The sequence below is a fragment of the Ranitomeya variabilis genome, chromosome 3, assembly GCF_051348905.1.
Source record: "Ranitomeya variabilis isolate aRanVar5 chromosome 3, aRanVar5.hap1, whole genome shotgun sequence".
Lineage (NCBI taxonomy): Eukaryota > Metazoa > Chordata > Amphibia > Anura > Dendrobatidae > Ranitomeya > Ranitomeya variabilis.
The window spans coordinates 471,426,871-471,445,491 of NC_135234.1; the positions used below are offsets into that span (position 1 = coordinate 471,426,871).

The 18,621-nt window shown below is 40.0% G+C and overlaps 2 protein-coding genes across 4 annotated transcripts; one reads left to right on the forward strand and one right to left on the reverse strand.

Moving 5' to 3' along the window:
- Positions 1–1,069: 1,069 nt before the first annotated feature.
- LOC143816390 (uncharacterized) lies at positions 1,070–11,104 on the reverse strand. Of its 3 annotated transcripts, none has more exons than XM_077296676.1 (13): positions 10,215–11,104; positions 6,636–6,902; positions 6,213–6,530; positions 5,758–6,042; positions 5,012–5,461; positions 4,619–4,823; positions 4,419–4,547; positions 3,680–3,810; positions 3,367–3,600; positions 3,162–3,281; positions 2,532–2,612; positions 1,656–2,449; positions 1,070–1,198 (listed from the first exon to the last, which is right to left on the reverse strand). In XM_077296676.1, coding segments are annotated over exons 2-12 (2,211 nt in total). In that variant the 5' UTR covers positions 6,893–6,902; positions 10,215–11,104; the 3' UTR covers positions 1,070–1,198; positions 1,656–2,448. The 3 variants fall into 3 exon arrangements, with proteins under 3 accessions (XP_077152791.1, XP_077152790.1, XP_077152789.1); XM_077296675.1 differs by lacking the exon at positions 10,215–11,104 and adding an exon at positions 9,212–9,543; XM_077296674.1 differs by lacking the exon at positions 10,215–11,104 and having other exon boundaries at positions 6,636–7,152.
- A 138-nt stretch (positions 11,105–11,242) lies between these two features.
- Positions 11,243–15,735, forward strand: LOC143817716 (uncharacterized). The gene is made up of 8 exons (XM_077299204.1): positions 11,243–11,936; positions 12,185–12,383; positions 12,477–12,581; positions 12,676–12,812; positions 12,887–13,093; positions 13,277–13,360; positions 14,733–14,986; positions 15,116–15,735. Exons 1-8 carry the CDS (start codon positions 11,872–11,874, stop codon positions 15,733–15,735), a joined length of 1,671 nt encoding a protein of 556 aa, XP_077155319.1. The 5' UTR covers positions 11,243–11,871.
- The last annotated feature ends 2,886 nt before the right edge of the window (positions 15,736–18,621 follow it).

Genomic DNA, 18,621 nt, shown 5'->3' on the forward strand with positions numbered 1-18,621 from the left:
TTGAGAGACTGGTGAAGTGATTCAAATATGTCCCATTGAACAGCCCAGCTTGTTGCTATTCAGCAACAGAAGGTGTGACTCTTTTCTCTATCGTGTTCTGTGCCTCTCTGTGCCTCATTTTGCCTCTGTGCATCTGAAAATATTCAAAAGATGAGAGGCAGCTATTGCGCTCATGTTTGGCACAATCAGCCAGCTATCACTGTTGAAAATGACATACTGAGGATGAGAGCCGTCTATTGTACTCATTTTTTGCACAATTAGCCGTCTCTCCCTGAACAAAATGACATACTGAGGATGAGAGCCGACTATTGTACTCATTTTTTGCACAATTGGCTGACTCTCACTCATGAAAATGACAGAGGATGTCCCATTGAACAGCCCAGCTTGTTGCTATTCAGCAACAGAAGGTGTGAGTCTTCTCTCTATCGTGTTCTGTGCCTCAATGTGCCTCCCTGTGCCTGTGTGCCCGTCCCAGCCTATATGTGCTTTTTAATGACTATCGGTGCCTTTCTCTGCCTCTCTATCATTCTCTGCCTTCATGTGCCTCTCTGCGCCTCACTGTGCCTCATTGCGCCGCTCTGTGCCTCCCTGTGCCTCTCTTGCTCACTGTCTCGGCAATGCAAATTGAGAGACTGGTGATGTCCTATTGAACAGCCCAGCTTGTTGCTATTCAGCAACAGAAGATGTGTGTCTTTTCTCTATCGTGTTCTGTGCCTCTGTCTCACTGTGCCTCATTTTGCCTCTGTGCATCTGAAAATATTCAAAAGATGAGAGCCAGCTTTCACTGTATAACATGACTGTAGAAAATGACACTGGATTTGAAGTTGAGGTCAGCGGCAGATTTTGGGATTCTAAAACCCCACAACTACCTAGCAGGAGGTACCAGGCAAAAAAAAAAATCTTGGCAGCAATATTGTGCAGATTGCCACCTACACAGACTTTATTTGTCCCCTTTTTACCTTTTTTTGGCCTTTAATCTGTAATTTTCAAATCCTTCAGTTTCCCTGAATAAGACATTCCATTAACATTACACCCAACTACTACACTATAAAGAGGCACAAAGCATGTCAAACATTTATAACATTTTATTTATTTATTTTAAGAAATTAGGCGTAGGCCAAAAAAAATAACATGTCAAGCAAGAAAACTGTGATAAAGGAGCTTGGCATAGGTGACATATTTCTTGCCAGCATTCGACCTGTGGAGAGAAAAAAAAAAAATATTAAACAGTGTAGTATACTTTATAAGATGCATTTACAGCTTGACTGTTCTATATGACATTTCAGTCCTATTACTTGTCTCAATTTGTGCTGTTGAGCCAGTGGGGCCTGAGAGAACTTGTGTGGCTCTCCACAAGTCTGTACAACGCTGTGGCTTTAAGAGGCAGTGTGGCTATGCAAGGGGCTGAAAGAGGCCGCGTGCGGAGGGGGCTTAAGGAGACTGTGGCCCTCCATGGGGCTGCGGGAGCCTGTGACAGGCTGTGTGGTTGTTAGCCTGACAAATCATTCTATGAAAACACTTGCGTATTTTTCAATGATCCTGTTGCTTAACTTTGTTTCCTGACCATTCACTTTAATTGTCATTAAGCATCCTGCAGCAACAGAATCCTTAAAATATACTGAAGTGTTAAACACTGTAGCTTTGTGGTTACTTACAGTTTCATGTTGTCTGCTGCAGCTCGAGCTTCCAGGGCTTTCCTGATTTGCCTCAATAGCAAGACGTGCTTCTGACCTTTGACAAACAGAAAGGTGTGCATGAGAGAGGCTTAGGGAGTCATGGAAAGGTATAAGTGAGAGCATGCCAGAGAGCGATGCACTGGGGACAGAGCAAGAGGGACAGAAAGGTGCACTGGGGAGAGAGAGAGCACACGAGAGATTGGTGCACTGACTGGACAAGAGGTCATTTCTACAGACAGTGCTACATGTCAGGACCCTGGACTCCTGGGGGTCCTACTTACCGTTAGTGGTGGTAATATTTTCTGCATACCTAGGCCCGATTTCCAGGGACTACAGTGCTCTGACTGGCAGAAAAACTTTGCTGGCTATCTGCCCTTTAAATTATGATTTTATTCTAGTGATACTGACAAAGCATTCGAATAAACAGCTCAGAAACCTGACGGTAGTAAATGGTTATGCCATTTAATCTACATTTGTCAGATTAGTCTCATCATAGCCGTTGACCTCCACTTTATCTTTATTACTAAAATAAAACGATATTACCACTAATACAAACAGTATGTTTATAACAACAACAAAAAAAAAAAATCTTCTCCCATTTCTTCGAGGGCCCCGTTCACCTGGAATTGAACACCACCTAGAATAGAGGGAAAAAAACAAATACAACATTAATTCAAAACCGTTAACAAGACCAGGACTTAAGTCGTCGGAATGCCTCAATTATAGGTGGGGAACATTTTCTTGAGAGCTGATCACTGCCGTCTTCTTAATATCTTTAAACGAAAGAAGAATACATATATTAAAACAATTGTTTATTGTTCAAGGATAATGTCAATGAGCATATTCACCAATTACCAGGGGCGTTTCCTTTTCCTTAACTGCATCCCTGTCATCATGGACTCTGTTCTGGCCCTAGGTTCGATTGGTGCTCTCCGCCTGATAAAAATAACAATACATTTTCTGGGCACTTTGAGTGGTATAAGTTGATTAGACTGAACAGTTTGAGCTGTTGCTCTTCAGGGTAAAAAGTCATCAACCCCAAATTCATAGGGTTTGTTGATGAAATTTAGGGCTACAAGGACTACTTTGTGACTTTTGAATCAGACTTACAGAACTGGAGTTACGGGAACCTACTGATACCCGAACATAGGCAGTTTCCAAACTCCTGTTTATTTAGTCTTTTGGACTCATTCAGTGGTCCTCCAGAGCCACCCACACAGACAGACATACATTAGGACTTATCGTCACCTATCTGTTTCCCATCTAATCTCACAACCTCCTCTCTTCCTCAAAATACTCAGTGACTGGCAACTCTTGAGTGACAGCCACTGAGTGCCCTGTGATGTGCCATGTTTACACGGCCTGACAGTCAACCAAATGTGCTCATTTGAGCAATAACTCAGTTTGGCCATGTACAGCTACCCTTATTCTGTAGAGCCCTTCTATATAACTTGTAATTTTAGCGTTGATTTAAACGATACTCACTTTTGAGTCCTTTGAGTCCTAATATTTGAACTTGAGTCACTGGGGCCATCTCTTTCACCCTGTGCATTGCCGTCTTCCTGGACCCTTTGCTCCTCTTCTCTGTTGCTCCCTTCTGCTTCTCTTTAGGGGAGATAGAAAACAGAATATTAAAATTTGTCAATAGTTTGTTGAAATAGGAGAGCAAAACTGCTTTGCAATAAATTACCTTGAGCTGCTGGGTAGGGGTTCATTTTCTGGTGCTCTCCCTGCTGCTGAGACCAGTGTGTGTGCTTCACAAAGGTCCCCTAGAGTTCTCTCTCTGTAATTCCTCTCTGCTGTCATGTTTGAATGACTGAGGTATTTAGAAAAAAGATATCTCTCTTTTTCTGTTAAGTTAGACACGGTCCATGTCTGACAGGTTTTTCTGGCCACCTGACTGGAGATGTTTTTAATTTTATACCTAGATAGGAATAAATTTGATCATAAATACATGGCACAAGATTTAAAATGTTAAAAAGTAAAAGAAATCTAAGACTTACTTTTTCTGGTAGCGGCCAATGTCATTGGATACATTATAAATCCGTCTTCCTGAAGTCGATAGAAAGAATGTATCTGGACTGTCTTGTGTGGCCAGAACCGGTCTCACTTTTGTAAAGTAGGCATCAAACCACTAAACAAAGAAAAAAGTACATCACTTGATAAAGTTTGAGTTGTGCTCTTCAATCTTAAAGCAAGAAAATTTAAAAACAATTACTTGCTGGAGTCAATCATAGCACCCTCATGAGAAAGGGACCTGCCTGACCTGGCAGGGAACCTAGACTAAAAGGGTGGCATCTCTCCTCCGCCTCAGTTAAATTTCAGAGCATGTGAGGGACTACACAATCTAAATATATTAAAAAGTCACCTCACACCAACAATATGTCATAATATAAACTATACCCACCATTCATTAAGAGTGCAGAACATCTGTGATAAGGGACAGAATATCAATTACTATTGATAATGCATTTTGGAGGCTCCTGCAATATGCATTATTGTTAAGAAAATGCACTATCCTTCACACAGGTGCTGCAATGTAGCATCCAGGATACTGCAGGGAAATAAAGAAAGACTCCCCACACACCTGGAGAAGACTTTAACACCAACCTGTCCTGTGAAACTTGGATAAAGGAGGCTCCACTGAAAGGGACTGAATATTGCTAATCCTACGGGCTGAAGTCATGACAACAAACAGATCCCTCTAATGTGGGTGCTGTCGTAGCGACAGGAAAATCTTACCATTTCTTCTTCTTCAGTAATCACAAAACAGGCCACTTGTTGGGCAGCAGTCTTATGGGATTTAACTCCAACAATTATCCGCTGTTCATTTTGATAGCTGTGACGCATCCTCTCTGTCCACTCAGACACCTGTGAGTCAAGATATGGGAAAGTTAAATAGACATGTTTTAAATACCAATAATGAGTAGGTTGTTACTTACGGTCATATTTCTGACAACTCCTGGTCTTTGCAAGTGGTTTAGTACGAGTAAGGCCTCAAGATAATAAAGTATCTCTAACTGATAATCTGTATTCTGGGATCCTCTTTTGACCTTCTTGATGGCTTTCAAGAAAACTGGCTTTGCGACGTTCAGAATCTCCCGGCATTGCTGTGGTGTTTTGTCAGATTTTTGCAACTCCAGGTACCTAAGAGAAAGATTAGTAAATGTGATTGTTAAGTAAAGCATGCATGGAAAAACCTGGTAGGGGCCGAGAGATACATTACTATATATATATATATATATATATATATATATATATATATATATATATATATATATATATAGTAATGTATTTGTGCATACCTCTGTAAGGATAAATATTAGATGACATACCTTTTGCCGACAACCTCTTTTGCAACCCCCTTGGAAAATGTCTTCTGGATGTCCGCAGTCACATTTTTGAAATATTTCATTTGCTTGTAGAGTCTTTTATTTTGCTGAATTAAACTTGTCGCAAAGAGTAGATAATGCACAAATCTCCGGACATGTTTTAGGTAGTTTGTCACCGTTTGGTTGCACAGGCCAATGTCTTGCAGCTTTTTGAAAAATAGACGGGCTTTTTCTATTCTGTTTGCAAAATTGAGGCTCACACGGCGCTTGTTCATAAAATATAAAAACCTTGCAACATCTTCCACATTTTGTTTATATCTCTCCAGCCTGCAATGGTTCTTCAAGTAATCAGAAAATCCTTTCATTATTGGATCAGACAAAGGATGGCGATTATAAAAACCTGCTTCCTTCATCTTGATCCTCTTGTCAATGGTCCATTTCTGGCTTTGAATTCTACAAATTTTTGGGGAAAGAACAGATCAGACTAGAGACAAATTGTAACTTTGAGAAAAAAAAAAAATATGTATTTACATTATAAATAAAGTGGCGTACCACCAATAGCAGCAGATCATGTGGACGCTATGGGGCTTGTGAGTCATGGGGGCCCTGTGTCACCATATTTACTGGGCCCACACCAAGGGCCGGCGGCAGAAACTGGGCAAATGTCAGGGCCCTCGACAGCTAGGGGGTCTCATTCACCGTTGTCAGGGGTGGTAAGAGTGAGTGAGAGAGACAAAAAAAAAACTGACCTCAGACCGTCATCTTCATCTGTTTCGCTGGGATTCTCCCTACTTTCTCTGGTCTCTGGTTGTTGATCGGCTTCGTCATTGTCCTCTTCACCACTTTCAGAGTTAGAATCATCTTCATTTGCTTCAGAGTGGTCATCACTGGACTCTGAAGTTGTAGAGTGGTCATCACTGGACTCTGAAGTTGTAGAGTCTTCTTGAATTTGTGCACCTTGCAGCTGCAGATTTGGCATCGCTGAGTGTGCCGATATGGCAGTGGATGTAGATGGCTCCTCATCTTCATCAGTACTGTAAATTATAAAAAAAAAAATTCTTAGAAAGAAATACAAGTTGAAACTTGAGTAGGCCAGCGGTGTTCACGTTATATAAAAGGTGACCTAAAAGCCAGGTTGTGCTGAGGTATATGCAATATTCGAGCAAGGGGTTGAAGTAAATTAATTGCATGAATTTACACTGACCTGTTGCCATCATGATCATCCATGCTGTGAAGCTCTTCTTCCATGATAGGTGGATCCTCCTCCACAACTGGCAGCTCTTCCTCCACAACTGGCGGCTCTTCCTCCACAACTGGCGGCTCTTCCTCCACAACTGGCGGCTCTTCCTCCACAACTGGCGGCTCTTCCTCCACAACTGGCGGCTCTTCCTCCACAACTGGCGGCTCTTCCTCCACAACTGGCGGCTCTTCCTCCACAACTGGCGGCTCTTCCTCCACAACTGGCGGCTCTTCCTCCACTGGTAAAGCACTGGAAGTAGATGCCCCCTCATCTTGAAACATCCTGTAAATGAAGAATCCATGTGATTATTGTGCATAGTTCTAAACTATAAAGCCCACACAAGCATGAGTGTCAGTATTCACAGCATAAGATGTTAATGGGGCATACCTGGCCATAGGTGGTTTATCGGGAATGGTAAACCCTCTGTCCTCGAGGAAAGTGATAAAATCATCCTTTGTTTTGATTTCTAAAATCTTTTCATAAGGGATGTATGTTCCCTTGGTTGCAATTTTTATCAATGTCATCTTGGACTCTTCCAATGCTGCATTCCTCTCTTCTTTTGTACCATATCTAAGGCATTGTCGTGTAAGATGCTGTGCCAGTTGATGAAAAGTTTTGTGACATATTGGACATGTCTTTGGCATCCTGAACTGGCTGTAACAAGAAAAAAAAAAAAAAACAAAACATAAGAGCAGAAACAATATCCCTGAGAATTTAGCCTGTCCACCCATTAACATACCATTAATCCCATCCCACCCAGCATTTGTTTTTGGTTTAAGCCAGACAATTGGATATTTTGTGTTATGTTTCCAAGATGACAATTGGCTAACTGAGTTTAATGCTTAATGTTCAATTGTCCTGCTAAAAAAAATGGATAAAAACATATGTGGTTCTAGAACAAGCGAGTGCACATATGGTTTAGCGCAACAGTTATGCAGATTGACAAAATTTTGGCAAACACACTTGCAGTTTTGACCACACAGATGCTTATACAGTTTTGCACAAGACCTGCCCTCATTTTTGGTAAAAAACAGACAAACGTACATGGTTTTTGAACAAGTAGTTGCACATATGGTATAGTGCATGTCTGAGCGTTTTTATAGCATAATTCACAAATTGTAGCAAAATGACGCTAATAACACATACCTTATACAACATACATGCCCATAGAAGTTAACCCCTTTCTGCCAGCTGATGGAATAGTATGTCAGCTGTCAGATCCCCTGCTTTAAAGGTGGGCTCCGGCGGTGAGCCCACCTTTAAGCCGCGACATATCAGCTGTTTTGTACAGCTGACATGTGCACGCAATGAGCGCGAGCGGAATCGCGATCTGCCCGCACCCATTAACTAGTTAAATGTCGCCGTCAAGCGCTGACAGCGGCATTTAACTAGCGCTCCTGGCCGGAAGTGCTCGCACCGCTGACCCCCGTCACATGATCGGGGGTCAGCAGTGCATTGCCATAACAACCAGAGGTCTCCTTGAGACCTCTATGGCTGTTGATGGCCGATTGCTTTGAGCGCCACCCTGTGGTCGGCACTCAAAGTACACCTGGATTTCTGCTACATAGAGGTGATCTTTACTTCACCTCTATGTAGCAGAGCCGATCGAGTTGTGCATGCTTCTATTGAAGCATGCCAAAAATTAAAAAAAAAAAAAAAAAAGTGTTAAAAATATAAAAAAAAATAAAAGTTTAAATCACCCCCCCCCCCTTTCGCCCCAATCAAAATAAAACAATTAAAAAAAAAAAAAAAAAAAAAAATCAAGCCTACACATATTTGGTATTGCCGTGTTCAGAATCGCCCGATCTATCAATAAAAACAAAGGATTAACCTGACCGCTAAGTGGCGTAGCGAGAAAAAAAAATCAAAACGCCAAAATTATTATTTTTTGGTCACCGTGACATTGCATTACAATGCAATAACGGGCGATCAAAAGAACGTATCTACACCAAAATGGTATCATTAAAAATGCCAGCTTGGCACACAAAAAAATAAGCCCTCACCTGACCCCAGATCACGAAAATTGGAGACGCTATGTGTATTGGAAAATCGCACAATTTTTTTTTTTTTTGAAACTTTGGATTTTTTTTTACACCACTTAGATAAAAAATAACCTAGACATATTAGGTGTCTATAAACTCGTAATGACCTGTAGAATCATAATAGCAGGCTAGTTTTAGCATTTGGTGAACCTAGCAAAAAGCCAAACAAAAAACAAGTGTGAGATTGGTGAAATTGCACAAAAAGTGCACACTTGGAATTTTTTTCCCGTTTTCTGTTACACGGCATGGTAAAACCAATGGTATCGTTCAAAAGTACATCTTGTCCCGCAAAAAATAAGCCCTCACATGGCCATATTGATGGAAAAATAAAAAAAGTTATGGTTCTGGGAAGGAGGGGAGCGAAAAACGAAAACAGCACCGGGAGTGAAGGGGTAAAACAAAACTGATTTTTTGCAACAAATATGCAGATTAAAAAAATACCATGGAAAAACCACTTGTGGTTTTGACCACACAAATGCTTACAGTTTTGCACAGGAACAGCATTCATTTTTCAGGCAAAATGCAACAAAAACAGTTTGAATGAGCAAGTGCATATACAGTTTAGAGCATTTTCACTGCAGAAAAAAGATACAGAAAGACTACACCAAAAACGTACACTTTCTGCAACTGAGCCTGAATTGCAAGCCCTAACATGATAAAATACACTTTCACAGAGCAATCCTGCCCCATCCCCCACCACATTGTTACAAGAAGCTAACAATATTGCAGACGTCACAGAGAAAACATCAGATAATGCTGCAGTGCAATCTGGCACACTATCCAAGTATAAACTATGATAACCTCTCCTACAAATCCCCCCCATGGTCTGAGTACAGCCAAATAAGAGTCCTCCTAGAAACAACAACATACTTCTGCAGATGCACATTATTCTCCCACTCACTGCCCCCCAGGTCCACTTGCCTCTCTTTAGATGCCATAGTAGTAATCAGTGTAGACTTCAGCTTCTCCTGTGTGGAACAAATAATGGCTGTACTCCTGAGCACCGATTTCAAAAAGTGAGCCCTGTTTCAGTTCAAAAAAGAGCTCCTCCTCTTAAAATGCTGCACTTGCAAGTGATTGGTTCAATTGAATCTAAATATTGAGTCTGCTGTGATTGGCTAATGCAACTTAGTAGGTGTGGCTTTTTCTATGAGGGCTGGCTCATGGTTCCAAAAATGAGCGCAATAGTCGGCTCTCACCCAGGGTGTATCACATTCAACTGTGAGACCTGGCTATTAAAAAGAATTCAGAGGGTGATAGCTGGCAATTGGAATGGATATTTTGCATATAGAGCTGGCTGTCAGAGATAGATATATATATATATATATATATATATATATATATATATCTATGTTTTAGAATCACAGGTTACAGGCAAAAAATGTCTTATTCTGGGAAACTGAAGGATTTTAAAATTACAGATTATAGGCCAAAAAAGGGAAACGGGACAAATAAAGTCTTTGTGTAGGTGGCAATCTGCACCATATTGCTGCCAAGATTTTTTTGCCTGGTACCTCCTGCTGGGTAGTTGTGGGGTTTTAGAATCCCGAAATCTGCCGCTGACCTCAAAATTTCAAATCCAGTATGTCATTTTCTACAGTCTGTGTTTGCCTGTGCATTCAAACACATGCATACTTGCAAACGCATGCCTAGTTTAGAAGGAGGCCTATGGATGCTTTTTCCCCTAATAAGACATTGCATTTTTTGGCCTGTAACCTGTGATTCTCAAATTCTTCTATATATAATATAATTTTATATATATACATATAATTTTTTTTTTTTTTTTAAAGTGATGGCCGTCTCATGGGTTGAATTGCCACACAAACATTTGTTTTTCAAATGCTTCCTCAGTGTATATAAGGTAGCTTACAGTATTCCAAAAATCACTCTATTCAGGTTCTTGAAGGAGCAACTTATATCTTACCATTGATGGAAAATGGCATCTTCTGCAAAGCCAGGCCTTCTTCTCTGTAAGAGATGTCTTAAGTTTTACAGAAACCTCCGCATTCATCTTAGCCATGTTTGCATGAAAACCATGAAGGCAGAGATCAACAAAGAGGTGAAGACTGCAAAAAGGAACATGCAGAGGGTGGCCCAATCCCTGTCTGTTGTTCCTTATAACAGTCTAAATTTCCAGAACAGCCAATTTACCAATGCCCAGGACTTCTTCAAACTTTTTGGAAAGTCGTGGTTGCATTGTGACAGGAAAACCTTCTGAAAGGTATGTATATGTTTCTTCACAATATTTCAGGGTTTTCTTGCATTTAACTATAACCTATCCTAATTTTACACATGTAATTTAATTTTTAGCTATATAGTTATTTTTATGCAATATATATATCTTAGTTTAGTGCCATCAAAATGTCTGACAGACATGTCAACACAATGCCAAAAAGTCTACCCCTACTATTATATTGATAAGTAAGGTTCACACTTTAGACTTTTAGTATATACCTGCGTGTCATCTCCCCTGTATATAGTATAGACCTGTGTGTCATCTCCCCTGTATATAGTATAGACCTGTGTGTCATCTCCCCTGTATATAGTATACACCTGTATGCCATCTCCTCCTGTATATAGTATATACCTGTGTGTCATCTCCTCCTCTATACAGTATATACCTGTGTGTCATCTCCTCCTGTATACAGTATATACCTTTGTGTCACCTCTATGGGCAACACAAGCAGTGTCACCTGTTGAGGTGAAGAACATGCACACTGTATTATACATAGATAATATATAATATAATATATTATAAAATATAATAATAATGTAATATATACTCATAAATCAGATGTTTCAAAGCCCTCTTTTGCAATTGAGCCAAAACTAAGATTGTTGCCACTATAGTGGCCCTACAGGCACCACCATAGTGGTAAAGGGCCTTGGCCCTTTATACAAAGTTCTATATGTTCTTAATCTCATTTATAGATGAATTAATGCATATTTTGTTTTTCTATTTTAGCCCATCCACGGAGGAGCCTATTGTTCTCCCTACTGTTGTTGAAAAAGCTAGGTAAGAACTATGTAACAAATTTCTAAAAACATTTGTAACCGCTTTAATATGAGTAAAGGAAGCTTCTGGTGCCAATCACCACCTTAATATTTCCTTGTTTTTTCCAGTTCAAGTGCCAATATGCCCCTGCGGAAAAAAATCACTGTGGTTGGGTTTCACAAAAAGCATGATTTAAAATCCACTATTTTACGGAGTTTTAAAAAATATTTGAAGGGGAAATGTTCAGCATCGACCATAAAGCCAATGGTAAATGTGATTTTATCAGTCTGCATGTATTTGATGAATCCTTACAGATGTGAACCCAATTGTATGATCATTTGTTTAATTTTAGATACAAATCGTTTCCCGCTTTCTCTACTTTATAAACTCTGAAGAGATCTCTGTGGACTTTTTAAAAAACTTGAGGGCTACCAGAGAATATTTTCTTTCCCTGGAAAGACTGAAGACCAGTGAAGAAACCATTAAAAAGCATGTTAGTCACCTGCGGAAATTTATACGTTTCCTACTCTCAGAGGACTACCCCAGTGACCTCGACGACGAAGCTAAAAATGCAGTTGGTCCCTTTATGGAGACCCTAAAGGTCATAGAGAATAAATTGAACCAGAAGCTTGCTAAAGGCAGGAAGAGGGGGTAAGTAGCTCAAGTTTATACTGCACCTGCAATTTGAATTTCTACTGTCATGGGGATGGAAAATGCCATAAAAAATCATCATGGGAAAGGAGGATTATCAGAAAGTCTATATTTCATTACTTGTACCGCCATCCAAGGCTGGGACAAAGTAATGTTTAGCTCATCTTGCCAATCCACAATTCCCGTGCAATCCAATAAAAACATCCAAACGAATGTACCTGTAACATACCTACTTTTATCACCCACAGATTGGAATCTGCGCCTCTCACCATGGCTGATTGTCGCAAAATTTTGACAGTGGCCAAGCCTCACATCTCTGATATCTTTACACGAGCACAATTGGGCATTAAGCTGATTGATAAGGAGAAGACTTTGGCATGTTATTATCTTCAGGCTGTTCTCGTCTATAAATATTTGCGTAACCCATCTGAGATCAAAAATCTAATGGTAGGTTTAATATATAATTAACCAACTTAGCATATTGGGGACAGATGCAGCTTCGCCATATCTTATGTATTTTCTATGTTCCTCATCTTATAGGTAAAAGAATGGATTGAGAGGGAGAAATTGCATGTTGATGGACAGCTGGTGACAATAGTAAAGTCAATAAAAAGTATTGTTATACTGCAGGATGAGGATGAGCAGGTAAATATTAAAAACATGAACATACAGCACAGCATTATATGAATTAAGGTTTTGCTATTGGCAATCATATTTTTTACACATTTCCCTTTGACAGAATTTCTGCACATACTTTGAAAAGATTAGGCCAACTTTTCAGCCAGAGGATGTAAAAAAGGCGCTTGAATTCTTTGTGTCCTGCAAGGGGAAAAGAATCTTGAATCCTGGCAAAGACATGGAGCGCTTCCAGAAGAAGTTAGTAATAAATGAGGCCCTCCTTGTATTTTCTGCCAAGCATTTACCACTACTAACAAATGTTTTATCCGCAGGTATGGGCTGCCCATAATAACATGGACGAGGTCAATAAACATATATAAAAAGTGGGCTGAAGAAAATCTTTCCCAAGTGGAAAGAGACCAGGCCAATGCATATTTGCAGCTTGACACCAAACCAGACACCGTGGATACATCTCTATTGGCGGCCGGGATGTTATTAGTAGCCACACTAAAGGGAGACGATGAAGCAGGAACCTCCGAGTAAGAGACCTAACTTTATCTCCACAGGCATTCCCAAAATCCATCTTTTCATTGCATGAGACTTAAGTAATTATGCCTTTTAGCATAAATGATTCCTACTAAATTCTTGGTTAAGTAGTCTACTAGGTAACAACACCTTTTATCAGTTTTTCATATCTTAACGGTCTTTTTTTAACTTCACAGATCTACATTGCCCAAGAGGCGGAGGATCACAGCAGAAGAAGGCAGCGAGGGACAAACTAATGAGGAAGAGACAGAAGGCGCTGGGTAGGAGACCAAAAACATACTGTATGATGCCCCCACAATTCCTCCACAATACCATCCACACACTATGATAACCCAACTGTACCCCCTTCAACTACCCTGGCAATGAATAGTAGCCCCAGCACAGTATAATCCACAAATGTGACCTCCCCGTACAGCCCTGCATGCAGTACAAGGGGCCTATATATAGTATAATGGCCCTTACCATCCCTGCACATAGTATAATGACCCCCACACAGATCTCCGCACGGTCTTTTGAACCCCACACAAGCTTCACATTGTATATTTGCTTGCTCACAATATAGTGACCCTCAATTAGGCCTCCATAAAGTATAAAGGCTCCGTCATAGCCATACACATAATATAATGCCCTCCACAAAGCCATCCAAATATTATAATGGCCCTACATAGTCCTCCATTTGGTATAATGTAACCCCATTGCCTTCTATAAAAAAAGTGTAAAAAAATGATTCCCCATAGTCTATCTATATATATATATATATATATATATATATATATATATATATATATATATATATATATATATATATATATATATATATATATATATATATATATATAATTGTCTAAGGGTTTTTCTGTCTGTCCTGGAAATCCCGCGTCTCTGATTGGTCGAGGCCCAGGCGCCCTCGACCAATCAGCGACGGGCACAGTATCGACGTAGATGTCATAATGGTTGCCATGGCGACGATGATGTCATAAAGGTTGCCTCGACCAATCAGCAGACGGGCACAGTCTGCCGCGAATTCTGGAATCATCATTGTCCATATACTACGGGGACATGCATATTCTAGAATACCCGATGTGTTAGAATCGGGCCACAATCTAGTATATTATACACCACACATAGTCCTCAATATAATTTAATCTAGCCTTTACCTGTATATAATATTATGCAATCTCCATAGTACTCAATTATAAAGCAGCTTCTATAGTTCTTCATATAGTATAATGTAGCCTCTATAATCCTCCACGTAGTCTCTATATTTATCAATATTGCAAAATGTAGCCTCTATACTACTCTGCATAGGATACAGCCTCTATTATCCATATAGCATAATGTGTAACTACAGTCCTATCACCAATAGCGTAATGTGGCCCTACAGTCCTGTGATCCCTAACCTAATGGGGCCATGCAGTAAATAATAGTTAATATATTTAATTGTGTATTAAACATAAATTGATTATATAGTCAATAATTTTTACCACAAATAACTTTGCGGCACCTTCCCTTTAAGCAATTATGTCTTTTAGCATATGATTAATTCCAAATTCTTGGTTAAGTCGTCTAGTAAGGAACAACACCACTTTCAGGATCTCATAACTTATAATCTCTCTCTTTTTAACTTTACAGAAGTTCCATTGGCACTGCAGGAGAAGGCGGCAATCGAGGACATTCTGAGGCGGAACAAACAGACAAGGAAAAAACAGTCCAACAGGCTGAAAAACTGTTCCATTTCAGCAGACTAATTAAAAAGTACCCTGTTGGAGTGGACGATGATCCGCCGACCCTGTCCGCCTGCAGTCAGTACACCGAGAATTTTGCGAAGTACTGTCAGGATAAATGGAGGCGGGAACAGTACAATTTACGGGTTTCAAATGCAATAGGTAAGTTTTTAATGGACTGTTTTCCAAATTTCATTTTAATTATGTCTAGCAGAAGATGTATTCTTTGGGATGTGCTGCCTTATCATTTTATGTTTGCTGAATATTTACAGTATTGTTTTTTTCTTGTAGATTTTTTCAGGCATTTCCCCAAAGAAAATGACTTAAAGAACTATTTGAAAAGACAGCATTGGACAACCAATCTACCTGTCCTACAAGATGTCCAACGTGGATGGAAGCCAAAACCAAAAAGAGGGGATCCAGAGCACAATATCAAGCTTCAAGAAATGATTAGGTCACAAAACTGGAATGGCCTTATCATCACAAATGATAAAACGAAAGGTGAAGGACTCCACACTACTCATGGATTTACTAAGGGTGACATCATTTGTGACTATCATGGGGCGCTTATAGCAGGAAATGAGGCTGAAATATTACAATCAACCGTGCATGAAAATGAATGCTATATGTTTTTTTTTAATATTGGAAAAGAGGTGTGGTGTTTTGATTCCAGGGAGGCTCCATGCAAATGCCACCCAGACATGCCATCAACATTTGGACGAAAGATCAATCATTCACAAAAAAATTACAATGTGAAACCTGTCGTTAAATACATACTTGACGATCACACCCCATCAATCCTATTTACGGCTATTTGTGATCTCAAACCAGGGGTAGAACTTTTGTTTGATTATGGTGTCAAAAAGAATCAATTTGGAGAAGCTTCAAATATCTCATGGCTGAACACATGACTGTAACATTTAAAAAAGTATTTTACTTTATAGGTTTCCCCTTTTTTGCACAGCTTTCCTCAAGTTAATTTGGTTTCCTTCCACACCCCAAAGACATGCTGATAGGGAATCTGGATTGTGGACCCAATGTGGACACTGTTTTGGGTTTATGGAAAGCACTGTGAAGTTAATTGCACTTTATGGCTGCCATCACACTAGCAGTATTTGAACAGTATTTTACATCAGTATTTGTAGCCAAAACCAGGAGTGGGTGATAAATGCAGAAGTGGTGCATATGTTTCTATTATACTTTTCCTCTAGTTGTTCCACTCCTGGTTTTGGCTTACAAATACTGATGTAAAATACTGACCAAATACTTCTAGTGTGACGGCAGCCTATAACTGAATAAATTTTTGTTGCTATTGTTATTATTGTCAAAAGTAATATAAATAAATATTTTCCTTTTACCATTTCCTTACTGGTGATATGTTTAAATTAGTTGGGCCCACACTTTGAAAAAAAATTTAAATATTCAGAGGATGAGAGCCGGCTATTGTTTTTTTTTGGCACTAGTAGCCGGCTCTCACTGTAGATTATGACATTGAGGATGAGGTGGATATTGGGCTCTCTGCCTCTCTATCATTCTCTGTCTTCATGCGCCTGTCTGCGCCTCACTGTGCCTCATTGCGCCTCTCTGTGCCTCTTTCTGTGCCTCACGGTGACTCTCTCTCGCTGTGCCTTGGCAATGCAAATTTAGAGACTGGTGAAGTGATCCAAATATGTCACATTGAACAGCCCAGTTTGTTGCTGATTAGCAGCAGAAGATGTGAGTCTTCTCTCTGTCGCGTTATGTGTCTCACTGTACCTCACTGTGCCCGACCCAGCTTATATGTGCCTTTAAATAACTGTCTGTGACTTTCTCTGCCTCTCTATCATTCTCTGCCTTCATGCGCCACACTGTGCCTCATTGCGCCTCTCTGTGCCTCTTTCTGTGCCTCACTGTGCCTCTCTCTCGCTCACTGAGCCTCGGCAATGCAAACTGAGAGACTGGTGAAGTGATCCAAATATGTCACATTGAACAGCCCAGCTTGTTGCTGATCAGCAACCGAAAATGTGAGTCTTCTCTTTATCGCGTTATGTGCCTCACTGTGCCTCTTTTTGCCTCTGTGCATCTGAAAATATTCTGAGGATGAGACCCGGCCATTGTACTCATTTTTGGCACAATTAGCCACCTCTCACTGAAAATGACGTACTGAGGATGAGACCCGGCCATTGTATTCATTTTTGGCACAATTAGCCGGCTCCTACTGAAGAAAATGACGTACTGAGGATGAGACCCGGCTATTATTTTCATTTTTGGCACAATTAGCCACCTCTCACTGAAAGAAATGACATACTGAGAATGAGACCCGGCCATTGTACTCATTTTTTGCACAATTAGCCGAGTCTCACTGATGAAAATGACATAATGAGAATGAGAGCCGACTATTGTACTCATTTTCTGCACAATTAGCCAAGTCTCACTGATGAAAATGAGATACTGAGGATGAGAGCCGACTATTGTACTTATTTTTTGCACAATTAGCCGAGTCTCACTGATGAAAATGAGATACTGAGAATGAGAGCCGTCTATTGTATTCATTTTTTGCACAATTAGCCGAGTCTCACTGATGAAAATGACATGCTGAGGATGAGAGCCGACTATTGTACTCATTTTTTGCACAATTGGCTGACTCTCACTGATGAAAATGACATGCTGAGGATGAGAGCCGCCTATTGTACTTATTTTTTTGCACAATTAGCCGTGTCTCACTGATGAAAATGAAATACTGATGATGAGAGCCGTCTATTGTACTCATTTTTTGCAGAATTAGCCGAGTCTCACTGATGAAAATGACATGCTGAGGATGAGAGCCGACTATTGTACCTATTTTTTGCACAATTAGCCGAGTCTCACTGATGAAAATGAGATGCTGAGGATGAGAGCCATCTATTGTACTCATTTTTTGCACAATTAGCCGAGTCTCACTGATGAAAATGAGATACTGAGGATGAGAGCCGAATATTGTACTTATTTTTTGCACAATTAGCCGAGTCTCACTGATGAAAATGAGATACTAAGGATGAGAGCCGTCTATTGTATTCATTTTTTGCACAATTAGCCACCTCTCACTGAAGAAAATGACGTACTGAGGATGAGACCCGGCTATTATTTTCATCTTTGGCACAATTAGCCACCTCTCACTGAAGAAAATGACGTACTGAGGATGAGACCCGGCAATTGTATTCATTTTTGGCACAATTAGCTGGCTCTTACTGAAGAAAATGACATATTGAGGATGAGAGCCGTCTATTGTACTCATTTTTTGCACAATTAGCCGAGTCTCACTGATGAAAATGACATACTGATGATGAGAGCCATCTATTGTATTCATTTTTTGCACAATTAGCCGAGTCTCACTGATGAAAATGACATACAGAGGATGAGAGCCGTCTATTGTACTCATTTTTTGCACAATTAGCCGAGTCTCACTGATGAAAATGACATGCTGAGGATGAGAGCTGACTATTGTACTTATTTTTTGCACAATTAGCCGAGTCTCACTGATGAAAATGAGATACTGAGGATGAGAGCCGTCTATTGTACTTATTTTTTGCACAATTAGCCGAGTCTCACTGATGAAAATGACATTCTGAGGATGAGAGCCGACTATTGTACTTTTTTTTTGCACAATTAGCCGAGTCTCACTGATGAAAATGAGATGCTGAGGATGAGAGCCATCTATTGTACTCATTTTTTGCACAATTAGCCGAGTCTCACTGATGAAAATGACATACTGAGGATGAGAGCCGACTATTGTACTCATTTTTTGCACAATTAGCCGAGTCTCACTTATGAAAATGAGA

What these genes read in the sequence shown, in the direction of transcription:
- LOC143816390 (XM_077296674.1), bottom strand. Translation starts at nt 6,985, where the DNA reads ATGTTAATGGGTGGACAGGCTAAATTCTCAGGGATATTGTTTCTGCTC. An exon ending in GATAAACCACCTATGGCCAG is followed by an intron (nt 6,531 to 6,635) that starts GTATGCCCCATT and finishes CTTCATTTACAG; the next exon opens with GATGTTTCAAGATGAGGGGG. An exon ending in AGGACTCAAAGGACTCAAAA is followed by an intron (nt 2,613 to 3,161) that starts GTGAGTATCGTT and finishes TATTTTTATCAG; the next exon opens with GCGGAGAGCACCAATCGAAC.
- LOC143817716 (XM_077299204.1), top strand. Translation starts at nt 11,872, where the DNA reads ATGGAGACCCTAAAGGTCATAGAGAATAAATTGAACCAGAAGCTTGCT. An exon ending in ATGGAGCGCTTCCAGAAGAA is followed by an intron (nt 12,813 to 12,886) that starts GTTAGTAATAAA and finishes TTTTATCCGCAG; the next exon opens with GTATGGGCTGCCCATAATAA. An exon ending in GAAGAGACAGAAGGCGCTGG is followed by an intron (nt 13,361 to 14,732) that starts GTAGGAGACCAA and finishes TTAACTTTACAG; the next exon opens with AAGTTCCATTGGCACTGCAG.